The 23,223-nt window shown below is 44.5% G+C and overlaps 1 protein-coding gene and 1 long non-coding RNA gene across 15 annotated transcripts in view; one reads left to right on the forward strand and one right to left on the reverse strand.

The window, feature by feature from the left end:
* PLXNB1 (plexin B1) overlaps nucleotides 1-23,223 on the reverse strand; it is a 172,903-nt gene that overhangs the window by 70,785 nt on the left and 78,895 nt on the right. For all 14 annotated transcript variants that reach the window (XM_061618928.1, XM_061618926.1, XM_061618921.1 and 11 more), the window contains 2 exons: nucleotides 6,360-6,542; nucleotides 4,039-4,167 (listed from right to left, as the gene is read on the reverse strand). In XM_061618928.1, coding sequence (XP_061474912.1) covers nucleotides 4,039-4,167; nucleotides 6,360-6,542 — 312 coding nt within the window. The remainder of the gene's footprint in view (nucleotides 1-4,038; nucleotides 4,168-6,359; nucleotides 6,543-23,223) is intronic.
* On the forward strand, nucleotides 13,101-14,387 carry LOC133380832 (uncharacterized). Its single transcript, XR_009761556.1, has 2 exons — nucleotides 13,101-13,207; nucleotides 13,888-14,387. It is a non-coding gene; the product is annotated as an uncharacterized LOC133380832 (long non-coding RNA).

The following is a 23,223-nucleotide window of genomic DNA, read 5'->3' on the forward strand; positions in this document are numbered from 1 at the left end:
CTGATTTTTCTATTAGAAAAAAGAAAAAAGCCAAAAAAAGTGGAGTACAACCCCCACCTTCCTAGTGAAAGTCCAACAGGGCTTTTGATTTGGCAGCTCATCCAGCTCCAGTAGGAAAGCTCTGTCTTTTAAAAGAACAAACACTCGGACCACTTTTTAGCTGCTCCAAATATTTTTGAGTTATCATTACCCGAACATTGCAACCCTGGTGGTGGTTGTTTTTTACAATTAAAATTATTATCCAATGCAATGTATTATGCTTTCATGTTTAATCTTTTAGAACTGTAAGAATGCAAAAGCACTGTATGGTCATTTAATGTCTTTATCCTTATTGTTCCACAACGTAACAAATAAAGCCCAATAAAGCTTATTTGGCTGCTGTTCACATGATCTTACGCAGAAAGCTAATTTCATCATTACTACTACATCCCACATTTTAATCAAACTATTATGGGCAATGCTGGAGCATGATTATTTCCCCCACCCCACCCCATTTTTTTGCATTTCTAATTTTTGCTGCAGTAAGCAGATTTACCAGTACTTCTAAATCTATTTCTGGAACTAAGTACTTTAAAATAATCCAGATGTAATATTTCAGGTTTTATTGGTAACAAATAACCCATCATTTCATGTAATGTATTTCTGGTTTTAGTGATAGGGAACATATACTCAGCACTGCTGCTAGCATCTGATGGCATAATTACCAAAGGAGTGGAAGCCCTGGAAGGGAGGATTAAAGTGCCTGGGGGGAGAGGAAGGGGGGGATTGGGGAGAGAGAGAGTGCAGCTCTGACGTGAAGCAGCCAACAGAGCCTCTCAAGGTCTGAAATTCCCAGTTGACTTGGACAGGGCACAGTCATGTGGATGTGAACCTGGTGGAGAGCACATAAAGAATGGACAGTGATAAATGACATCAGGCTGGGGGAGATGCTTAGATAGCAGAGGCTGCAGAGAGCCAGGCCAGCCTCTTTGTCTTAATGGACACTTTCCATCAGCTGGATTTTTTTCCCCCCAGTCTGTTGCCTGCTTTTTGTCAGGAAGTCCTTCTTAACTGTCTGAACCACTTTTACAATTAAAAAGATGTGATAAGTGAAAGACCACACGCAAATACACAAAACTCAAAATGCAAATTAACTGAGAAGCTTACTTCGACAAGGCAGACATGTATGTACGTTTACTACAGGATAGTGTTTGAAGGTTTAAGGTTTATGCCAGCCAGCCTTTTCCAAGTTGGTGCAGGAAATTGTAGTCCAAAATATCTGGAAAGCACCAGGTTGGCAAAGGCTGGCCTATGCCTGTCTTATGGGTTTGATCAGGTTTCAGCACCATCACTGACACCAAACCCTTGGGAAATGATGGGTTAGGGAGCAAATGAGATAAAATAAATTAAATGAAAGTATGCTTAGGAACCAAGTCCCCTTCTAAAGACTCATAACCATTTTACAGCTGTTAATGAATGAATGAAGCCCTTCCTCCTCCATTACTCAATGGGCTTCAGAAATTCAAGATCCCTCTGGGATATTAGCAGGACAATCCAAGCTTTGTTATCTTTATTTATTGATATGGATTTTCATCCCACTTTATGCCAAGGGTTCAAAGGAGGTCACACAACATTCTAAGAGCATAAGAAGACTCTCCCCAATTATTCTCTGTAGAACACTGGGAGAGAAATCCATCAAATGTGGTTGAAAGATCAACAAAACCCTGGCGAGATCATGAGGATGTCAGCAGTTCCAATTTATTCTATACAACTGTACTGTTTTGGCTGAATACCTTTTTCAACCATCAGATTTTCAGTTTTATATATATATATATATATATATATATACACATACATACGAGTATGTTTGTCAGAAGAATTGCTACTTCTTAACACATAACCTGGCTGTGTATTCAGATTCACTAACACTGTCTTTTCCATTATGGATTCCAATTCTAGGCATTTTTACTCAGAAGCAAATTTCACAGTGTACAATGGGACTTATTCCCAAGCATGTGTGCATCAGACTGCAGTTCGGCAGTACAATTCTATCCACATTCCCTTGGAAGTAAGTCTCACTATGTTCAGTGTGGCTTACTCCAGATATATGTCCAGTATAGAATTACACCATGAAGCTCTTTTGATGCTAAGAATGCCTTTTAGCCTCTGGTATCTTATATCTCAATGATGCTAAATCAACACAGCAAAAGAGAATCACTATGAAATCCAATGTTATGTTTCGATTAATGCCGTGTGTTACATGACTTGTCAAATGCTCAGTGTGTTACATGACTTGTCAAATTGTCTTCAAAGTGGAAACAACAACCAGTATTTTTCAAGAGAGTTGAAAATTCTCCTACTGAGAGAAAGGATGGTATATAAATCTAATAAATAAAATGGTTTGAGAGAGACTTTGTTTCCTAGGGTGCGTGTGTACGCACGCACGCACGCACGCACACACGCACACTTCTTTTGTTTCAGAGTTGCCTTGCTCACACAAAATTTAGATTCTTGAAACTCTAAAAACAAAAATCTTGCAAAAGCTGTTTGCCAGAGATGTAAGCATGATGAGGATGCACACCATGAACAGTGACCCTTTTTTCAAACCATCATGTTATTATGATCACTGTCATCAATGGATTTGTAATGGTTTTCCTGAATTCATAATTAGCAGGCCTATAGGTGGCAAATAGCCATGCTAATTAAAAGAAGAAGAAAAAGAAGTCATCTTTGTTGTCAGAGATTGTTCGCTCCTCACTGCTGGATGTCAAGACCAAGAACAAGTGGGCAGCTTCTCAACTTCCCTGAAGCATTTAACTTTATCATCATCATCATCCCCCCCTTCAAGAAGGAGCCTAGGATGACAAACAAGGGACAAAACTCTAAAAACATCTGAAAACATCTTAAGAGCAACTTTTTAAAAACTTTTTAAAATCTTAAAAAGCAGTTCCAATACAGACACAGACTGGGATAAGGTCTCTACTTAAAAAGCTTATTGAAAGAGGAAGGTCTTCAGTAGGTGCGAAAAAGATAACACAGATGGGACCTGTCTAATATTTAAGGGGAGGGTATTCCATAGGGTAGATGCCACTACACTAAAGGTCCACTTCCTTTGTTTTGCAGAATGGACCTCCTAATAAGATGGTATCTACAAGAGGCCTTCACCTGCATAGCACAGTGATCAACTGGGTATACAAGATGATATTTCAGGTATCCTGGTTCCAAGCTGCACAGGGCTTTGTACACCAAAACTAGCACCTTGAACTTGGAACTTGAGAAAAGACAAGATCCCGAGCCAAGTGGACTACTGCATGCAAATTCTTGCATTTGTGTGCTTAAGCACAAGAAAATCACTGAAATCTCTGTATGTTATTTTGGATACATATTTTTTCCAGGATATTGGTGAGTTCTTTGTTGGGAACTTGGATGGGATATATCTGTTAGGGCCGCATCTGCTAAGCTCTTCAGACTGGTGGGATCCCACTGCTACTATGAACGGCCAACACCACCGTGAGGCCCATGCCACAAAACCAGCTGCTATTAGAAACAGGCGAATCTGTCAATTGGGGTTGCTCCAAGTTCATCATTTTTCCCAGTCTTAAGTTCAGTTCTCCCCCTTTCCGTGAAAATTCGTATACATCTCTATGTACGTTTCTCCTAGAGTACCCATTTCACCTAATATGTTTTATGTCGTATTTTTGTTTTAATGATAATGTTTGTTTTATTGTACGCTTAGATAATTTTAAAATATTAAGCAATTAATCAAATAAAATAAATGTGCATTTTTGACTAATATGTGCATTTTTGCAAGCAAATATCCTAATATGCATTTTATATGATCCAATATACACATGCACACTTTCCCCTAATATATGCATTTTATATGCATTTTTGTTGTTGCTAGACAAGAGTAATGCAAAATTCAGAGGCGTGTGAATTTGAAAGGACGGCTGTGTTTTGGTTCACATACTGGAAAATGCAAATTGCCAGATGAATTTCTCCCCCATTCCTACATCCACAAAGCCTGTATTGTGAAGCTGGAACTTCATTTCCTCTCACCATAGACTGAGTCATGACATACAGGTACTCCTTGGGCAGGTCGAAGAGGAGGTCTCCACTCACGGCGCTGTTTGGCTGGATCGCTAGAGAAGCATACAGGTTGGCGTCTCCCATTGGTCCCAAGTACACCTGCAAGGCAGCAAATCAAAATGGAAAAAGATATAAGATTCAAGGCGGGAGGGGGAGATATGCCACCCTTGTCAGCCTAAGATCCTTGTTGCAGCTTTCAGGAATAAAGGAGTCCAGATTTCTAAACCTCAAACTGAGGCATTGGAAACCCTCAAAAAATGCATCCAGACCAAACTGGGCGAATTGGGTGCCTTTGCTGTTTTTTAAAGGCCTTTCTGCATCGTAAGCCAAACCGAAGCCCAAATGCATGTTAATTTTTAACCAAAAACTCTTGCAAACTGCCCAGAATGCAGTATCTTCTCTGTGAGTATTAGATGAAGGGGAGACTTGATGTCTGGGCAATGGCTCCTGTTTGCCTCCTCCTGGTTTTCAAAAACCCAGCCAGATGCATACTCAAGAGCAGAAGATGGGAGTGCACAGCTTCCAAAGAAACAGAAAAGAACAGTGTTCACATTAAATAAATGTGACTGGACAAATGTTCCTACATTGGAGATGGGTAGCAATTTCTGAATTATGATTAAAATGCTAATAACAAACCAGGTGAGTTGCAGGATCTACTCATAAATATCCTAGTTAGTAGGGAAGCAAAGGAGACTGTGTTGAGTCACACAATGGAAGGACCATTGCAAGAAAAGTTAGGTCTTGCATGTGGTGACTGGTCCAAAACCTAGACAGGGAGCCCAAATTAGGAACGCACGCACACAGAAAAGTGGAAATAGTTTCTGGCAGGACCTGCGGTACATCATAGGGAAAGCTGCCACCTGTGTTTGCTTTCAAAGATGGGCACTAGGTGGTGCTAAAGACCCAACTGCTGACCAAAAGAAAGTTGTTGCCAGCAACCAACATTGCAGTGGTACAGGGCAGCGAGACTAAATGGGAACTCACCACAGGGAATAATAATGCCAGTGTGAATGAGAGGAAGAAACTGCTAGAGTGTTGGTTGAAGGCAAGAGCAGCCAATGTGGTGCCCTCCAGATGCTGTGGGACTCCAGCTCCCATCAGCCCCAGTCAGGATGGCCAAAGCAGAGGGATGATGGGAGATGTAGTCCAACACTTGGTGGGCACCACCTTGGCTACCCCGGTTTAAGACTTCAGCTATGAATTCCCCTGGGGAGAATTCCCCTGGGTGTATCATGACCGCAGCAGCCTACGTTTTCCTATCTGGAAAGTGGGAATTGTAGTGCCTCCTCCCATAGGTTTCTCTTTACAGTAAACCTGGGGGGGGAAATTACCTTTCTGGGTCACAGAACATTCATTTTAGAAACAACAAACTTTCAAAAACTTTAAAGAAAAAGCCATTCTTCTACCTTGCCCTGAGTCTCAAGAGTGAAAGTTGTCATAATCACTGCTGCTATAGTAATCGGAGCACACATCAATTCCAGTTTTATTGTGCTGGGATACTTGTATATGGAGAAGAATGAGGCTGAGGAAGAACCAAAGTTCATTTTTCCAAGACAGAAATTTGCCTCCACATCAAGAATATGTATATGTATATTTTGCAATGTGCACCTTATAGAGCCAAATAACTATCTAGCCACGTGTAGCCAGTTCTTGATCTGTGTTCATGTCCTCAACGAAACAGATTTCATACTTTGGGCTGTGTATTTCCCATTTTCTTAAAATGCAGACATTGGTGCTGGATAAAACACTCTAAAGCTTTTTTTAAAAAAAAAAGTGTGGCCCTCAGGGCTGTAAGTAAAGGCTACAAAGTTTGTATGAGCCTCTGATGAAGTCTCAGAAGCCAGCAGAGGACTCCACACAGGATTTCCCACGTCCGTATCTGTGTATGTGTGTATATGGATCTTTAGAGTCTTGTATATTTCTTCACTCTCCTGCTAGGACTAGTAAAAACAAATTATATAAAACAACCAAACATTTGTTTATTTTATATAATTTGTGCAGGCTGCAAAATTTAGCTCCCTGGCTCCACTTTTTTAAAATGCATCTGAGCACATGCAGCCTTACGTGTACCGTCATGTGTATATTACCTAATAAACTTTTTTTCTCACATGCAGATCAATTTGTATTGAGATAGCAATAGGCAAAGCAACCCTCACCTCGCTCTTGCAACCAGCACACAAAACACAACTCTGCTGAGCGATGGAGCACTCCAGTACCCAGTAGCGATGGACCCTGTGATCTGTATAGGCAGCCGTCCCTCTCTTTCTGTGCCAGACCCAACTTGCTCCTACCTTGTGCAGTCGACCTTTGCTGTCTCCCAGGAAAATGACAGTGTGCCCATCTTCGATGCTGACCGCTACAGCAGTTAGACGGGCATCCGGCTTTTCTAGGACTGGCTCGGATTCCAGCGGCACCCGGCTGGCCATGGGACTGGGGGTGTGGTCTGAACCACAGGGGTAGGCATCCAAAGTGTCCTTTGGTGGGGAAGAAAGAAGGAGGAAAAAATAAGCCTACTCCAAGCCAGCTAATATTGGGGGAGGGGCAGTGATTGGGCCTAATATATTATTCTTATACTATGTGTGTGAGAGAGAGTGTGTGCATGCCCATGTGCACATACATGTATGTACATCTCTCTCTAATATATATTTTTGTAAGCCTCTAACCATTATGCTGCAGTTCGCTTGGTCACAGACAGGAAGTACTGCAAACTACAGCATGACCAAGCCGCACTGAACTCAAGGTTTGCGGGAGGGCAGAAAGGCAGGCGGCCAAGCTGGACGAGACCAGGGGGGCAGCAGGCAACTTACAGACTTACGGAGCCACTTCATGGGAGGGCCTTGGTGTTGCTACCGCAAGGCTTCCCTTTCCTCCTGGGCCATGGGGAGGGGAGGAAGGTGGCCAGCCGGATGGACAAGACCAAACAGACAGCGGAAGAGACAGTGGGCAGTGGTGGTGGGCGGCATCATGGGAGGCCTTGCTACTGTGAGGCCTTCCTTTTCTCCAGGTCATGGGGGGGAAGAAGGAGAGAGCCGACAGGGAGTGGGGGGATGGGGAGGTGCCTTGGCACAGTAGGGGAAAGGGAAGGGTTGGTGCGCAAAGCTTGCTAGGGTAGAGCCCCTACAACACAATACTATATTATATAGTGCTATAGGCTGGTCAATTTCACCTTAAAGCAAAGGCACAGGCTTGAAAGTGTCCATAGCAAAGGAAAGCTAGTCAGTTTCACCTTTTAAAAAGCCTTCTTAAAAGGAGCTTTGTTCCTGGAGGATTTGTTAACTGAGGTATTACTGTATACAAAAAACAACCCACAAGCCTAAAGTCTACCAGCGCCTGCATTATGGAATATTTCGTTAAGAGGACTTAATAAAACTCAGAAAGGAGGTGAACCAATTTGCATGGTGTAACATATTTTCCCCTTGTATTGAGCTCTCACTCTCTCCCACACCCTCAACTGATGGTGTCAGGATTCAAACGCACACCAGTTTCTTAATCTAAACCAACTCCCATCACCCCGAGCCAGTCCAGCCATGATGTCTGTGGCTGATGAGGGCTGCAGTCCAAAACACCTGCTTGGCCAAGCCTCACCTAGGGCTTTAAGGCTAGCACGCAGCAGGGACCCAGCCTGTTTGTCACCACCAAGTTCTGGCCAAGGGAAGGAATGACAAGAGAACAAGCCAGACCTGCAAAGAAACCTCTTCAACATCAATAGGCTGGAAAAGGTTTCTGGTTCAGGTTTGTTCTTTGGCATCTGACCAACTTTAGGACTTAGTTTGCTGCTGTCGCTGCTTTCCTCTTGCTTTCCTGCCATGGCAGAAACTAGTTCTGACAAGAGGCTTGTTTGTGCGATAATGAGCCCAACCACAAGGTGTCAGCAGTACAGTCTGTGCCCAACACTGTTTGCTGCTCTAACGGGCATTCTGCCTGTAGGCTACAAGCACCGAGGCTAACAGGAAGCTACCTTATGCTGCGTGAGTGTATTTGCCATTTAGCCCAGAATTGTCAACTATAACTGGCAGCAACTCTCCAGAGTCTCAGGGAGAGGTCTTTCACATGACTTGCTAAGAGACCCTTTTTTAAAAATTGGAGATGCCATGCCAGGAATTGAAGCTGGGACTTTCTGCATGCAAAGCTCTGTGAGCCGCGAACTATGGTCTCTCTCTCAAAATAACCCCAGACAGTATTGATATACCCCTTAATGCTAACAATACTCATCTGGACAAATGTTTTCCAACTCTTTCGATCCCAACCATTGGTCTTCTCTAATTCTTCCACCTTTATAACAGGACATGTCTGCCTAATTGCCAATCATTTGCACATAAAGGAGAGCCAGTGTGGTGTAGTGGTTAAGGTGTTGGACTACAACCTGGGAGACCAGGGTTCGAATCCCCACACAGCCATGAAGCTCACTGGGTGACCTTAGGCCAATCACTGCCTTTCAGCCTCAGAGGAAGGCAATGGAAAAACCCCTCTGAATACTGCTTACCATGAAAACCCTATTCATGAGGCCACCATAAGTCGGAATCGACTCTGAGGCAGTCCAATTACAATTTGCACATAAAGAGACCACATTTCAAGCTTTGTTTTATTTACCATTGCCTTCCTCTGAGGCTGAAAGGCAGTGATTGGCCTAAGGTCACCCAGTAAGCATCATGGCTGTGTGGGGATTCGAACCCTGGTCTCCCAGGTTGTAGTCCAACAGCTTAACCACTACACCACACTGTCACCATCACTCAAAGCAGGCACAGGAAACCTGTGGAAATCCAGATATTGCTGAACTCCACCATCCCTGACCACTGGACATGCTGGCCAGCTGTGCAAAAACATCTGGAGGGCCACAAGTCTCTCTCCAAGTTAGGGATGGGAAACATCTTTGCCAATGTTCATTTTGCAACACTCATTTCTGTTACCTTTTTAGGATTTCCCACATCCCAGCAAAGTTCAGCACTATAAAGAAGAGAAATAATTCTAGCTGTAAGCAGCTTCAAAACACAGCCCAGTTATCATGATCGTTGAATGTATGGCAAACAGGATATTGCAAAGTTCTTGAAACACAATGTATATTGGTAAAGAACAACGTAACAAGAAGCACAATGGTATGGAAACTTGTGGAGCTGCACTGTTGTACTTCAAGCAAACAGAATTGCAGTGTCCTTACTCATTTCCCAAGGGAACACAAGGCAATGAACAAACCAGACAGCCTCTTGGGATCCCCCCTTTAGCTACTGTTTTTAGAAGCAGGGAGAGGGCTTGATGTAGGTGAACATGGTGGGCTAGATGCTGCTTCCTGGATCAGAGACACCAGGCCTCGGAACACCAGTTGCTGGCAAACAATAGTGCAAGAGGACTATTACTAGGGTGGCTGTATATCGGGGTGGAGAACCGCTGGCCTATAGGCCAGACTTGCCACCCTGGGACCTCCCCATTTGCCCCCCCCCAGGCAGTTTTGGGGAAGCCACACCCACCCACCCACCCTATCTACACCAGACATTGTATGTGAATCAGGCGTGGAGCAGGTGAAGGTGGAGCTTCAAAAGAAGAATCCAGAGCTTAAAGTGGGCTCCTGATCATTCCTTTGCTGCAGCAAGGTATGCTCCCAGCTGCCCATCAGCTGAGGTGAGCCTTGCTGAAGGAGGGAAAAGAGATTTCCATTCAATGGAGCAGTGTGAAGCAGCTTCCAAAGGGCTTTGCAAGGTGGACAAAGAATCTTAAAGTCTACCCTCCTAACTTAGGTTTCCTGCCAACTCTCACACTCTCTCTCTCTCACACACTCTCTCTCTCACACACTCTCTCTCTCACACACTCTCTCTCTCACACACTCTCTCTCTCACACACTCTCTCTCTCACACACTCTCTCTCTCACTCACTCACACTCACTCACTCACTCACACTCACTCACTCACACTCACTCACTCACACTCACTCACTCACACTCACACACTCACTCACTCACTCACACTCACTCACTCTCACTCACTCACTCACACTCACACTCACTCACTCACACTCACTCACACTCACTCACTCACACTCACTCACACTCACTCACACTCACTCACACTCACTCACTCACACTCACTCACACTCACTCACACTCACTCACACTCACTCACACTCACACTCACTCACACTCACACTCACTCACACTCACACTCACTCACACACACACACACACACACACACACACACACACACACATGCTATTTAACCCTCAGAGGTCTGGTGTACTGCAGACAGAACCACAGAGCGGGCAGAGGCAGTACAAAATCAGCCAGGGAAGGAAAACGTTACACTCCTCCTTTGGGTGGGCCAGGTGAAAAACACCCCCCACCCCAAAGGAGCAGGGCCCCTGTGCCTTTAATAGTGGGATAAAAGAAGGAATTCCAGCAGGTTTGGCTTGTCATGCAAGCTACACTTGCTGAAATCCCCTCTCCCACACAACTGTTGAAGGCGCAGGAGCCCTGTCTGTCCTCTTCTGCATCTGGCTCACCAGTGGAGGCTGGTCCATTTGGGCAAAGCGGTCACTACCCCACCAACCCTCTGTCTGCATTCAGTCAGCACTCGCCCACCTATCTTCTTACTTACAACCACTCAAGGGGGTGGCCCTGGCTTGTCAGCTTCCTTCTCTTTAGTTTCAGTGTTGCCCTTGTAGAACTCAGCAGGGAACAAAATTAGAATGAGTTGGCGCTGCCTGTCATTGGCTCTGACACTGCCAGCCATAGCCTCTGGCTGCACCTAACCTTGACATCCTTGCTTTCCACCCTACCAGTCCCAATGGGCACCAGGGCACCACTGTAGTCCACCCTACCCCTCCTTCCCATGCGCCACAGTCCTGATCCAGAACAAGGCTATGCAGGGGCTGCATTCTCTGGTCAAAGAAAGTAGCCAGCATTAAGTATTGCTTTTAACCTCTCCCTCCTAGAGGTGCTATTTGCTGCCAACCCACACGTCTGGGGTAAAGAGCATCTCTGGAGACAACTTTTTGGCAGGAAACCAGCATGGGGAGGATGGGGTTAAATTCCTCCCCACCCCCCCCTCACTCCACCTTGTGGTCCCAATCTGGCTCATGGCTCCGCATGGCAGCTTCTCCCAGAAAAACACAGAAGCTGGCGCTACGCACACTTTTAAAAAAAGCATGCTTAACATAACATGTAGTATACGCCTCATTAAGGATCCCCCATCACCCAAATCTTAATTAGAAACACACACACATGCAGTTTGCAGAATCTCACCACAACCATCCATGGAAGGCTGAGCCAATGATTTTCCAGCGGAAGGGACCAAGCTGAACTTTTGTCTAGTGTCTGGCATTTTGGCTGTCCCCTGCATGCTGAAAATAGATTCAAAAGCTAGCTTGGGGAATTCACTGGGGAAGTGGTTTCCAGAGCTAACCTGTGTAGAAGGCTGGCTTGCAAAGTGAACACAGAATCAGCATTATACACATAGGAAGAATGCAAGGCGAGAACAGCTGGTCACGGCATAAAACCCACTAAGCTCAAACCACCTCTAGATATACACATATATTGGGGTGGGGTGGACAGACCTTTCATTCGCAAGCTGGACGGAGCTATTGGGGGAGCTGGCCCAGCAAAATATCCACAGCCAGATGCAGCCTTTAATGACAAGCCCCTTTCCCAGCTTTGAATGGGCCCTGATGAAGTTCATGTGCAACTAGGCAAGCTGGCCATTAAAAAAGCCTATGTCCCACATACCGCCTTTGCCTCCTAAACTAGGCAGCTGGAACCACAGAATGCAGAGTCAGAAAACTCTGAAGACTCATGGTTCCCCCTCCAGTCCTAGAGGTCTTTTCCCCTCTTGCTTTGCTATTTATTTTGATATTAAATTCCATTTATAATGACATTCACTCCCACCTACCCTTAGCCACCCCTCCCCTCTCAATCTTCAGCAAGTTGCACATTTAAGCTGTTTGCAAAAAGTGAGGCCTTTGTGCTTCTGCTAAGAAAGGTTCAAGGCTCAGCACTCACTACTGCTGACAAAAAGGGTGTTCAAATTATCTGGCAATTTGTCATTTCTCCCCCCCCCTTCCAATTCGAGAGGATGAAATGGGGTACTGGGGACTGGGGACCGCTCATGTAGGCAGTTTGGAGGTCTGGTTTGGCTTTTAAATGGATTTGTTTTAAACTGGGACAACTTGGGAGGGCATTGCTACAACCAGCCCAGTTTGAATTAATCCATTGGGGGACTGGTAATAGGTAAAATTTAAAAGCTTAAAGACCACAGTCAACAGGCTGCATATGACAAATCCGGACGTTGACTGAGCTAGACGGACAGGGCTGAGTTTCACAAAGAAAATGCACCTCCACTTTCTGTGATTTTGTGGGGAGGGGAACTGAAGGGTATGAAAATGTTTGCAAGGGCAGTAGAGGAGAGAGAATGCATCCCCATGGCTTCAGGAATTGGCAGTGGGATCAGCTAGCTAATTTTAGAACTCTGGACTTCATGGTCTTAAGATGAGTTACTTCATTTGGAAAGGACTGTAGCTCAGTGGTAGAGTACCTGATTTACAAACAGAAGGTCCATCCCCAGCATCTCTAGGTAGGGCTGGGAGAGATTCCTGCCTAAAACCCTGGAGAGCCACGCATGTTGGCTAGAGCTGATGAGAGTTGTGGTCCAAAACATCTGGAGGGCACCAGGCTGGCCAAGGCTTCTGTAGACAGTATTGAGCAAGATGGATCAATGGTCTGACTCCGTATAAGGCAATTTCCTATGTTCCTACATACTGCAAAAAGTGGTATGGTAAACCAGCCCTGCTGCGTTTGGGAGGGGGGAGGGCTCACTCTCTTTCTGCTGAATGAGAATCAACTTTCCTGCCCTGACTGCCCCACTGACAACCAGGCTAATGCTCCCTATTTTGCTGTGCCAAGGCAATGCAAATGTCCCAGTGCCACACAGAAAAACATGGGGGCTGGACGGACCTTGGAATGTGTGTTCAAGCATGCATTCCATTGACAGTATTAGTGGGATGTGTGCTTAAATCCACACACTGCGCACAACCAAATGACGAGTTCAAGCAAGAGTGCATCCCTGTGTTGCCAAGGCACTGTTTGTGACACAGCACAGAGCAGGAAAAGACTTGCAGAGCAGGACTGGGTAAAGCGCCAAAAACGGCAGCTCAAGCCAGGTAAGATGGAGATGCTGTTGGTAGGATGGGCCATAGCTCAGTGGTAGAACACCTGCTTTGCATGCAGAAGGTCCCAGATTCAATCACTGGCATCTCCAGGCAGAGCTGGGAGACAGCCCTTTCTGAAATCCTGGAGAGCCACTGCCTGTCAGTGAAGACAATACTGAGCTAGATAGACAATGGTCTTACTCAGTCTAAGGCAGCTTTCTACATTCCTAGGTGGTTTGTCTGCCTTGGTGAGTGATATTCACCCTGTTTTGGACAGGGTTGCCTTCCCTCTGAAGAACAGATTCACAATTTGAGGGCATCTGTTATTAGAGGTGCAGGTTTCCTCCATGACACAGGATGACTTTTACCAACTTAGGCTAGTTCGTCAACTGCACTCCTATCTGGACAGGGGTTACCATAGCATAAAATCACTGAAGTCAGTTACCTCTAGGTTAGACTAATGTATGTGTTATACATGGGGTTGACTCTGGAGATGGTTTGGAAACTGCAGCTGGTTCAGAGTAAGACTGCTAAGACTGGGTGTCACAAGCCTATGACACTGGTGCTTCATAACCTGCACTATCTCTATTTATGGGTCCAATTCAAAGGAACACAGGAAGCTGCCCAGTACGGAACTTCCTATATAAACTCAGCTATGTTCTTATCATGGGATCATATATTTTTTTTTGTAGGAAGCTGCATTATACCAAGTCAGACCACTGCTCCATCTAGCACAGTACTGTCTACATTGATTGGCAGCAGCATTCCAGGGTTTCTTTCAGGCAGAAGTCTCTCCCAGGCCTATATGGAGATGCTGGGGATTGAACCTGCGACCTATTGCCTGCAAAGCAGATGCTCTACCACTGAACGATGGCCTTTCCCCTATGTTTTTACGTGCTGAAAAAGGACTTGTTCCCAACTCTGGGGAAAAAAGGACGGCATGCCATCTACAGGGCTGCCATTCAGAATGGATTTTCCAGTCTCCTTCCTGCAGTGGCCAATCTACAAGACTTTCTTAACAACACATTCTCTGCTCCTCACAATGGCAAACTCGTGTACAGACAAGAGGGGATCTCACTGGTTGCCCTGCAGATCGAGCTGGGCCAAGATTTATTTACTTTTGTAGTTGTTCCATTTGCTCTCTCCCTTTGTGTCTTGTAAAGATAGTGCATTAAAATGCTCCCAAGTCAAACAGGGATGCTAGCTTTCTGCTTTTAAATATTTGTACTTCCTTCCCTTTACACAGCAATGCCTGTCTATGCCCCTGGGCAGCAGAAGGAGATTACAAGGCTCTTGAGAAGAGGGGATAAGGCTTGCCAGCTTTTGAACTGGCCCCTGTAGCCAGCCTTTTAACACCTGTTTGATCTGCAGCAATTAGCAGGTGATCGCATTTATCTCTGTGGCCTTATCTCTGTGCCTTTCACTGGCTGCCTGGTCAGTCTTGCATATCAAAGCTGAAATTTGAGTCACAAGGGCAGGCCAAAACAACAAAGGGAGTCTTGTGCCTCCTTAAGGGCTAACAGCCATAAATACATTGGTTACGTTTTTAAAAGTGGTGAACAAAGAAGAGAAATGCACCCTGACAGATATAAACAAAACTGCCAAAGAAGTCAGGGGTGCCCAAAATCTGAAAGTTTTGAACTATTGGAACAACAAATGTAATGGAAACTGAACAAATACTGAACAAGGTATATAACATAGCTTAAAGCTGAAACGTGTCTGGGAGGAAACCATCCAGACTGTCTACTTTCAAATAACATCAGTTATGTTATACACTTTGTGGAGTATATGTACTACCATCACATATTTTGAGTGCCAAAACTGCCTGCTGCCCCCTTAGTCTCGTCCAATAGTTCAAAACTTTCAGAACTATTTGAGTACCATATGTAGGTTCAATATCAATAATTTAAGATATGCAAACTATACCATACTACTAGCAGAAACCAGTAATGATTGGAAACAAATGCTGATGAAAGTGAAAGAGGAAAGCACAAAAGCAGGACTACAGCTGAACGTCAAGAAGACTAAAGTAATGACAACAGAAGATTTATGTAACTTTAAAGTTGACAATGAGGACATTGAACTTGTCAAGGATCATCAATACTTTGGCACAGTCATTAACCAAATTGAAGACAATAGTCAAGAAATCAGAATAAGGCGAGGACTGAGGAGGACAGCCATGAGAGAACTAAATAAGATTGTCAAAGGCAAAGATGTCACTGAACACTAAAGTGAGGATCATTCAGACCATGGTATTCCCTATCTGTATGTATGGATGTGAAAGTTGGACAGTGAAAAAGGCAGATAAGAGAAAAATCAACTCCTTTGAAATGTGGTGCTGGAGGAGAGCTTTGCACATACCATGGACTGCAAAAAAAGACCAATAATTGGGTGTTAGAACAAATTAAACCAGAACTGTCACTAGAAGCTAAAATGATGAAATTGAGGTTATCCTACTTTGGACACATCATGAGAAGACATGATTCACTAGAAAAGACAATAATGCTGGGAAAAACAGAAGGGAGTAGAAAAAGAGGAAGGCCAAACAAGAGATGGATTGATTCCGTAAAGGAAGCCACAGACCTGAACTTACAAGATCTGAACAGGGTGGTTCATGACAGATGCTCTTGGAGGTCACTGATTCATAGGGTCGCCACAAGTCGTAATCGACTTGAAGGCACATAACATCAACAAATACATAGGTTCATTTCAGTCTGATCCATGTATGGTTTTTGTTCAGTTTGTTATGATCATGAACATTTTATTCCTGCACTGAGCAGGGAGTTGGACTCGATGGCTTTATATGCCCCTTCCACCTCTACTATTCTATGTTCTATATTATATTGCACATTTTTACCCATATTGCATACTTCTGTTCATGTTGTTACCTAGTATTCTCTGTGTTAGTGCTCTTTCTACCATCACGTTTTATTTTTTCATTATTAAACTTGTTTTTAAACTGTCAATTTTCCACTACATTTGTTGTTCCAATAGTTCACAACTTGCAGATGTTGGGCACTCTTGACTTCTTTCACAGCAGGTTTTTAAGGTGCAGAAGATTCATGTGTAGTGTTTTTTATGTGTGCGCTGCAATAAACTGATGGGGCTACTCCCCCCCATCAACTAACAACCCTACCAGGAATCTAGGGGAAAACTATTATATGGCAAGTGAGTAAGCAGCCTCTCTGTGCCCTACTCCCAACATGAAGGCACCCATTCTCTCCTCAAGCCATTAAGCTTGTTCGCACATTACACTGAACACAGGTACAAGCTGCCTCTACACATGCAGAAGTCTTTTATGTGAAAGAGTGTACACTGGCTGATTTGTGCGGCTCAACTATTTGCACACACAGCTCCACAGACAGTACACTGATGGGATGGTATACGTCAATTACTGCACAAGAGTACAGCTCGATGATTTTTGGACACAGATTGTATACTCACTGAATGTAACATGAGAACGGTCATACTGTAAGATGCTGAGGAGGTTGGAAGGAGGATCTTCAGTGTTACTTGTCCCCTAATTGAGGAGTGTAGTTGCCTTCCGTACAGCTCCTCATCCACCATCTCTAATAACTGGCTGGCCCCTGCTGATCCTGGCTTCCTATAGATGCTCCCAGGTCACCTTCCAATTTTTGCCTCATGGCAGAACTAGTTATTTGGTAGAGACCCAGGTGCCTGCCCAAAACAGTTGCAAGGGGGCGAGAGGGAGAAGGATATCCCAGTCACAGTAGAATCTTCCTCCTCCATCCTCCCCACCCCACCCCCAAAGCTGCTTCTCTCCTCAATGCAGAATTTCTGGTTAATGTTTGCCACACTGCAGAGAGAAATAATGGGGGGGGGGAGGGAAGAGGTTGTAGGGCAAAACAACAGATGGGAAAATGTCTTATTTTTTTCATTACATTAATATCCCATCTTTCCTTTAAGGAGCTCAAGGGGTACATGGTTCTCCCTCTCCCCATTTTATCTTCACAACTTGGTGTGGTAGATCAGGCTTGGAGATAGTGACTGGCCCAAGGTCACCCACTGAGCTTATGGCTGAGCAGGGATTTGAAACTTGTCCTCCCAAGTACTAGACCAGTACTCTTACCACTACCATCATACTGGTTGAAGAACCCACCTGCCTGCTGCTTCTCGACTTATTTATTATTATATTTATTTAAATTTGTATCCCGCCCTTCCTCCTAGAAGGAACCCAGGGCAGCAAACAAAAACACTAAAAACACTCTAAATATCTTAAAAACAAAACACCTTCACCACCATTGTGCAGATGTTCAGCAAGACTTTCTCTCTGGAAATCTAGCTCAGCCATCAGCAACAGATTCACTGTGTGCTTATCATTCTTGATTGTTGCTCCTGTTAACATACTTCTCTGTTGTCATCCTGACCTTTCTTGTTCCCGTCTGGGAGATTCTTTCATTCCAGATCAGACAACATGTACTCTGACTAGCAGAGGCTCCCTCAGGGTATTGGGTCACATTCACACCACACATTTAAAGCACATGGCTTCCCCCAAAGAATCTTGGGAATTATAGTTTATTCCTCGGAGAGCTACAATTCCAAGCACTCTTAACATACTACAGTTCCCAGGATTCTTTGGGGGAAGCAATGGACTTTAATTATATGGTGTAGATGTGACTTTGGCCAATGGTCTTTAATATCACATCCTATGCAATCTTTTTTTTTCCCCCGGAGATGCCCAAAAACTGAACCTGGGAACTTCTGCATTTACAGGACAGAAGTAACAGAGGTGCAGGGAAGGAAAGAAAGGGAGGGGTGAGTAATTTTTTTCTACCAGTTATTTTCCTGTTCCAAATTGCTCCCCATGAGAGGGCATTCAAACATGCATTTATCCTCTGAACTGAACATGTAATTAGTTCCTCTGTAAACTGGAATTCTTCTAATATTGCTTTATCCATCTTGGACAAAAGAAAGCAAGCTTCTTTATGCAAGGCATAATCAAGCTTATGGAACTCACTGCCACTAGATGTGGTGACAGCCACTGCTTTAGACGGCTTTAAAAGGGAGTTAAGACAGATTCATGGACAATAAGGTCATCAAACTGGTTACTAGTCATGATGGCTATATGGAACCTGCATATATAACGGCTGCATGCAACTGAATACCAGTTTCTGTGTCAGGGAACAACTGGTGGGGAGGCTATTGCCTTAATGCACTGCTTGCAGGCTTCTCAAAGGCATCCAACTCATCACTAAGGGAAACAGAATACTGAACTTGATGGTCCTTTAGTCCAGTCTTTCCCAACTAGTGGGCCACCAGATGTTGTTGGACCACAATTCCCATTTTCCTGACCACTGGCAATGCTGGCTGAGGCTGATGGGAGTTGTGGTCCAACAACATCTGGTGGCCCACTAGTTGGGAAAGGCTGCTTTTGTCAGATCCAGTAAAGCTCTTCTTATGTTATTTAGCATTTCTAGAGAGATTGTCAGATTTGAAAGACAGCATTGGGTCTGAACAAATGGAAGACTGCAGACATATCCGGTATGCGCTCTATGTGGGGCTGCCCTTGGCAGCTGCAGCTGGTACAAACAGAAGCTCCAGCTGGTACAAAATACAGTAGCCAGACTGTTGATGGGAACACATGGTTGACAACATACAACACCGCTTTTAAAACATCTGCACTGGCTGCACATCCATTACCGAGCCAGGTTCAAGGTCTTTGTATTAATTTACAAAGCCCTGAACAACTTAGGTCCAGAGTATCTCAGGGACCACATGTACCCTTATATCCCAGCTCAATCACCGAGATCATCTGCCGGAGCAGCTTTGGTTGTCGCGCAAGTTGGCTAGGCTCATTTAACATCAACATGAAATTGAGCCGTCAGTGTCATCGGCCCAATTCTCTGGAATGTTCTGCAACATTCAGGAGGCACCTTCTAATGAAAACCTTTCTGTTCCTCCAGGCTTATGCAAGCAATTAGGAAGGTGTCTTTTTGCAATAGTTGACTTTTGTTTTTATTGTATTCTAATGTTTTTATTGTATGGTGGTGGTGGTTGTTTTTAACTTCTTGTAAACCTCTTTGATGTTTTTAACAAAAAATATTTATACATAAATAACAACTTATTTATTTCTATCAATTTATATTCGGTCTTTCCATCTGAAGATAATCCTGTCCCACAACCTTCTCTGACAACAATCAATTCCAAAATGATTCCAGAGAAGACACAGTCTCTGTTGTACCTAATACAATACACCAAGCTATCCTAAAGTTAAATAGAGTAGGGCCCCGCTTCCCGGCGCTCTGCTTCCCAGCGCTCTGCTAATGCGGTGGCTTTCCTCCCCTCTTTTAAAGCCGCTTTTGCGGCATTTTCGCGTGACGCACCCCATTAAAGTCAATGGGGTTCCGCTTTACGGTGATTTCCGCTTTACAGCGGGGCTCCGGAACAGAACCCGCCATATAAGCGGGGCCCTACTGTAAGAATGTGTCACATTTACTCCCTGCCCGACCCCATTGTAACAATGGTTTGGGATTCATCACAGCCGGTGAGAGCAGCCCACATAGTTCTTTCTATGTCCTCCAGATCCATCAGACAAAGGTTGCACACCCCTTGCACTGAGGAGGCTGTGAACAGGTACACAATAGAGCAAAATATAAAGCTAGGTCAGGGTGCCCAAACTGTGGTTGTTGAGCTTCATTCAAGTGGTCTGTGATTTGTCTGTGGGTTTGTGGGTGAAGATGGGAGATGGCACATCCATCACATTAAAGATTCATATTGATTTTTAATTGTATTTTGTATTTTAATGGTGTCTTATTTCAACAGCTGGTATAGCACAGTGGGGAGGAGAGCCTGGCTGAGAGTCCAGAGTCTGTGAGTTCAAATCCCCGCTCGTGTCTCCTGGGTGTCAAGGACCACCTAAAGATCACCCCCACAGGGAGTGGCTCAGGGGTTATGTGCCCTGCCACCTGTGCAGCAGTGGGCATGCTGCATAGTCCCAAGGAGCCCAGTTGCCCCCAGCTGGCAGTTGTAGACAAGGAAGGGGCTGGCTTGTGCAGCTGTGGCAAGCTGAGCAGGCCCTAGCAAGCTGGGGAGGACTAGTCTCAGAGGGAGGCAATGGTAAACCCCCTCTGAATACCGCTTACCATGAACACCCTATTCATATGGTAGCCATCAGTCGGGACCGACTTGGAGGCAGTCTATTTTTATTTCTTTTTATTTCTTACATTGTAAGAAATGAAAGAAGCAACAAAAATACAATTAAAAATCATACAGCATCTGGCACAACGCATCACAATTGCTACGACAAGCAAAAAAATCATTAAGTGGTCCACCAGGACCTTCAGCAGTTTTCAAGCGGTCTGCAGTGATGGGAGTTCGGGAACCAGTGATCTAGGATACATGCAGACACCCAGCAGGATGGTGCAACAAATAAGATGTAATCCTAAATACGATGACCATAGCTGCAATCCTAAACCAGCTTACCAGGTGTAAGTCCCACTGAATTCAATATGCCTTACTTCTAAGTAGATATGGTTAGGACTGTGCTGTTAGAAATTATTTTACTGAACTCAGCCCAAGTAGATTAATTTCACAGCATATGTGAGTGGCCTCCTTTTACAGTGAAAAAAGTGGATAAGAGAAAAATCAACATTTGAAATGTGGTGTTGGAAGAGAGCTTTGCAGATACCATGGACTGCAAAAAAGACAAATAATTGGGTGTTAGAACAAATTAAACCAGAACTATCATTAGAAGCTAAAATGATGAAACTGAAGTTCTCATTATGTGTCCAAAGTATGATAAGACATGATTCACTAGAAAATACAATAATGCTGGCAAAAACAGAAGGGAGTAGAAAAAGAGGAAGACCAAAGGAGAGATGGATTGATTCCGTAAAGGAAGCCACAGACCTGAACTTACAAAATCTGAACAGGGTGGATCATGACAGATGCTCTTGGAGGTCGCCGATTCATAGTGTTACCATAAGTTGTAATCAACTTGAAAGGCACATAACAACAACAAAATGTGAGTGGCAATCAAGAGCAGGAACTGCTCAAGTAGACTGACTACAATCAAGAACAGCTTGTCAGCTATGGGTAAACATTTCTGCCTCCTTGATCACTCCCCTGTCTGACCTCTCAAGTCTTAAAAGGAAAACTGCGCAAGCATCTATTCAAAAAAACTTCCCCAGGAGTTATTATTTCTGAATCATAAATAATAGTTAATAGATTTCAAAACAACATATCACTAGCAATTTAACACAGCAGCTCATGCAAAAATTTAAGTATCTACAGTCCTTATTGTATAAGCGCCATTAATTAAGATATATATCAATTATTATTACCATTTGTACTATATTACATCACTCTTTTTGAGATGTAAAAAGGTGCTAAGATAAGGGGTAGAGACACACTCACTGTTCTACTGGTTTCAGTGCATCACCACCTCTCTTTTCTGAAAACAGGGGCACACAACGCTAATCAAACCCAGCCACTTTTTACTGTAAAACCTAGTGGGGGCAGCTTGAGTGCGGGTTTTTTTAAAATTCAGCTCAAAGAGATTTTGCAGCCGATTGGCAGATCAACCCATTCCTCCTCCAGGTGTGGCCAATGGAAACAATTTGTTGTAGGCAACTAGTGTGGTCACAGCCAAGGATAAATATCTATCTGAGTCTATTGAAAGCATTAGTCTGAAATGGCAGATTCAACTCTGCCACTGATTCCATGGCTGAGGATTCAATGATTTTCCTTTTCTGTTGTGAGAATGCAGTGGATGGCAGAGGTGGGCATTCTGGCTTGCAAGATCTACTTTGTTTTTTATAAGCACTCCAAGATCCATCAGCCAGAGCCTGGTGCAAAAGACACACTAAAAATTGAAGAATGCTGAACTCAGGAATATGTTTTGGGTACCAGAACTGAACATGGCTTATAGTCCTTCCACACAGAAATCCATTCCTAGTTGTGTCCCCCCACTCACTTCATTTCAGCAGTATAATTTAGCAGAGCAGGGAGAACTTTTGCTGCTGACATTGTTAAACAATTGGGAGCCAGAAATCTTTGCCAATCTAGATCAGATCACTCAGAGCTCTACTAGGAAATCCCTATCTATCTTCTACCCACCTCTAGTCTATGCAAGGCAAATATGAGTTTCTCCCACTTATAATCCATTCTGATAAAATGCAGCACCATCGTATCAGTTTAGGATCTCTTTATCCCAGGATCAACAGGAAAACAATAGCCACAACTAATCAATAGCATACACCAGAGATGGCACACTGGTGACCTGCATGCTGCATCCAGCACCCCAACAACAAACTGTTCTTGGTAATTAAAGAGATACTGCTTCAAGATGGCTAGGCAGCGGCCTTTCAGCCTTTCCATCACGGTGGCTGCCTTGGAAGCATCCCCCCTTCACCACTGAGAAGGCTGAGGGGCAGCATGGTTCACAAGTAGTGAACAGCTGTAGGGGAAGGGCCCATAGCTCAGTAGAGCATCTGCTTTGCATGCAAAACATCCCAGCCTCAATCCCTGGCATCTCCACGTAAGGCTGGGAGGGACTCCCTGCCTAAAACCCTGGAGAGCCTCTGCCAGTCAGTGTAGGGACAATACTGAACTAGATGGACCAATAGGTCTGCCTCAGTTTAAGGCAGCTCCCTTTCTTCCTAGTGTATGACTCTCAGCTGTGCTGCATTAAGGTTGGTGCAGCCTGCTGAGCAAACCATTAGAAAGCCCAAGCTGAATGTGCAAGACTCACATGCCTTCTGAGTTGGGCCCAGGAGTGTTGCCAGTATTCAAGGAGGGGTGCTCACATAGGTGAGTAATCCCTCCTTGAATGCTTGCGCGCTGGATCAGGGCAGGGACAGCCCTTATCCTGGGAACTGCCATCTCCTCCCCCTTCCACAGCCCCAGAAAGAAACGTACCTTACGGTAAGGGAGAGCAACAAGGAGGAATGGGCATTCCAACAACCCAAAGGAGCACCTTTCCCTGCCAAGGAATGGGGCTGCATGTCTCAGAATCCCCAGCAGGAAACTGATGCCACACGTTTCTGCAGAGGAGAATGCCCTTGAGG

This window comes from Rhineura floridana, chromosome 3, assembly GCF_030035675.1.
Source record: "Rhineura floridana isolate rRhiFlo1 chromosome 3, rRhiFlo1.hap2, whole genome shotgun sequence".
Classification (NCBI taxonomy): Eukaryota; Metazoa; Chordata; class Lepidosauria; order Squamata; family Rhineuridae; genus Rhineura; species Rhineura floridana.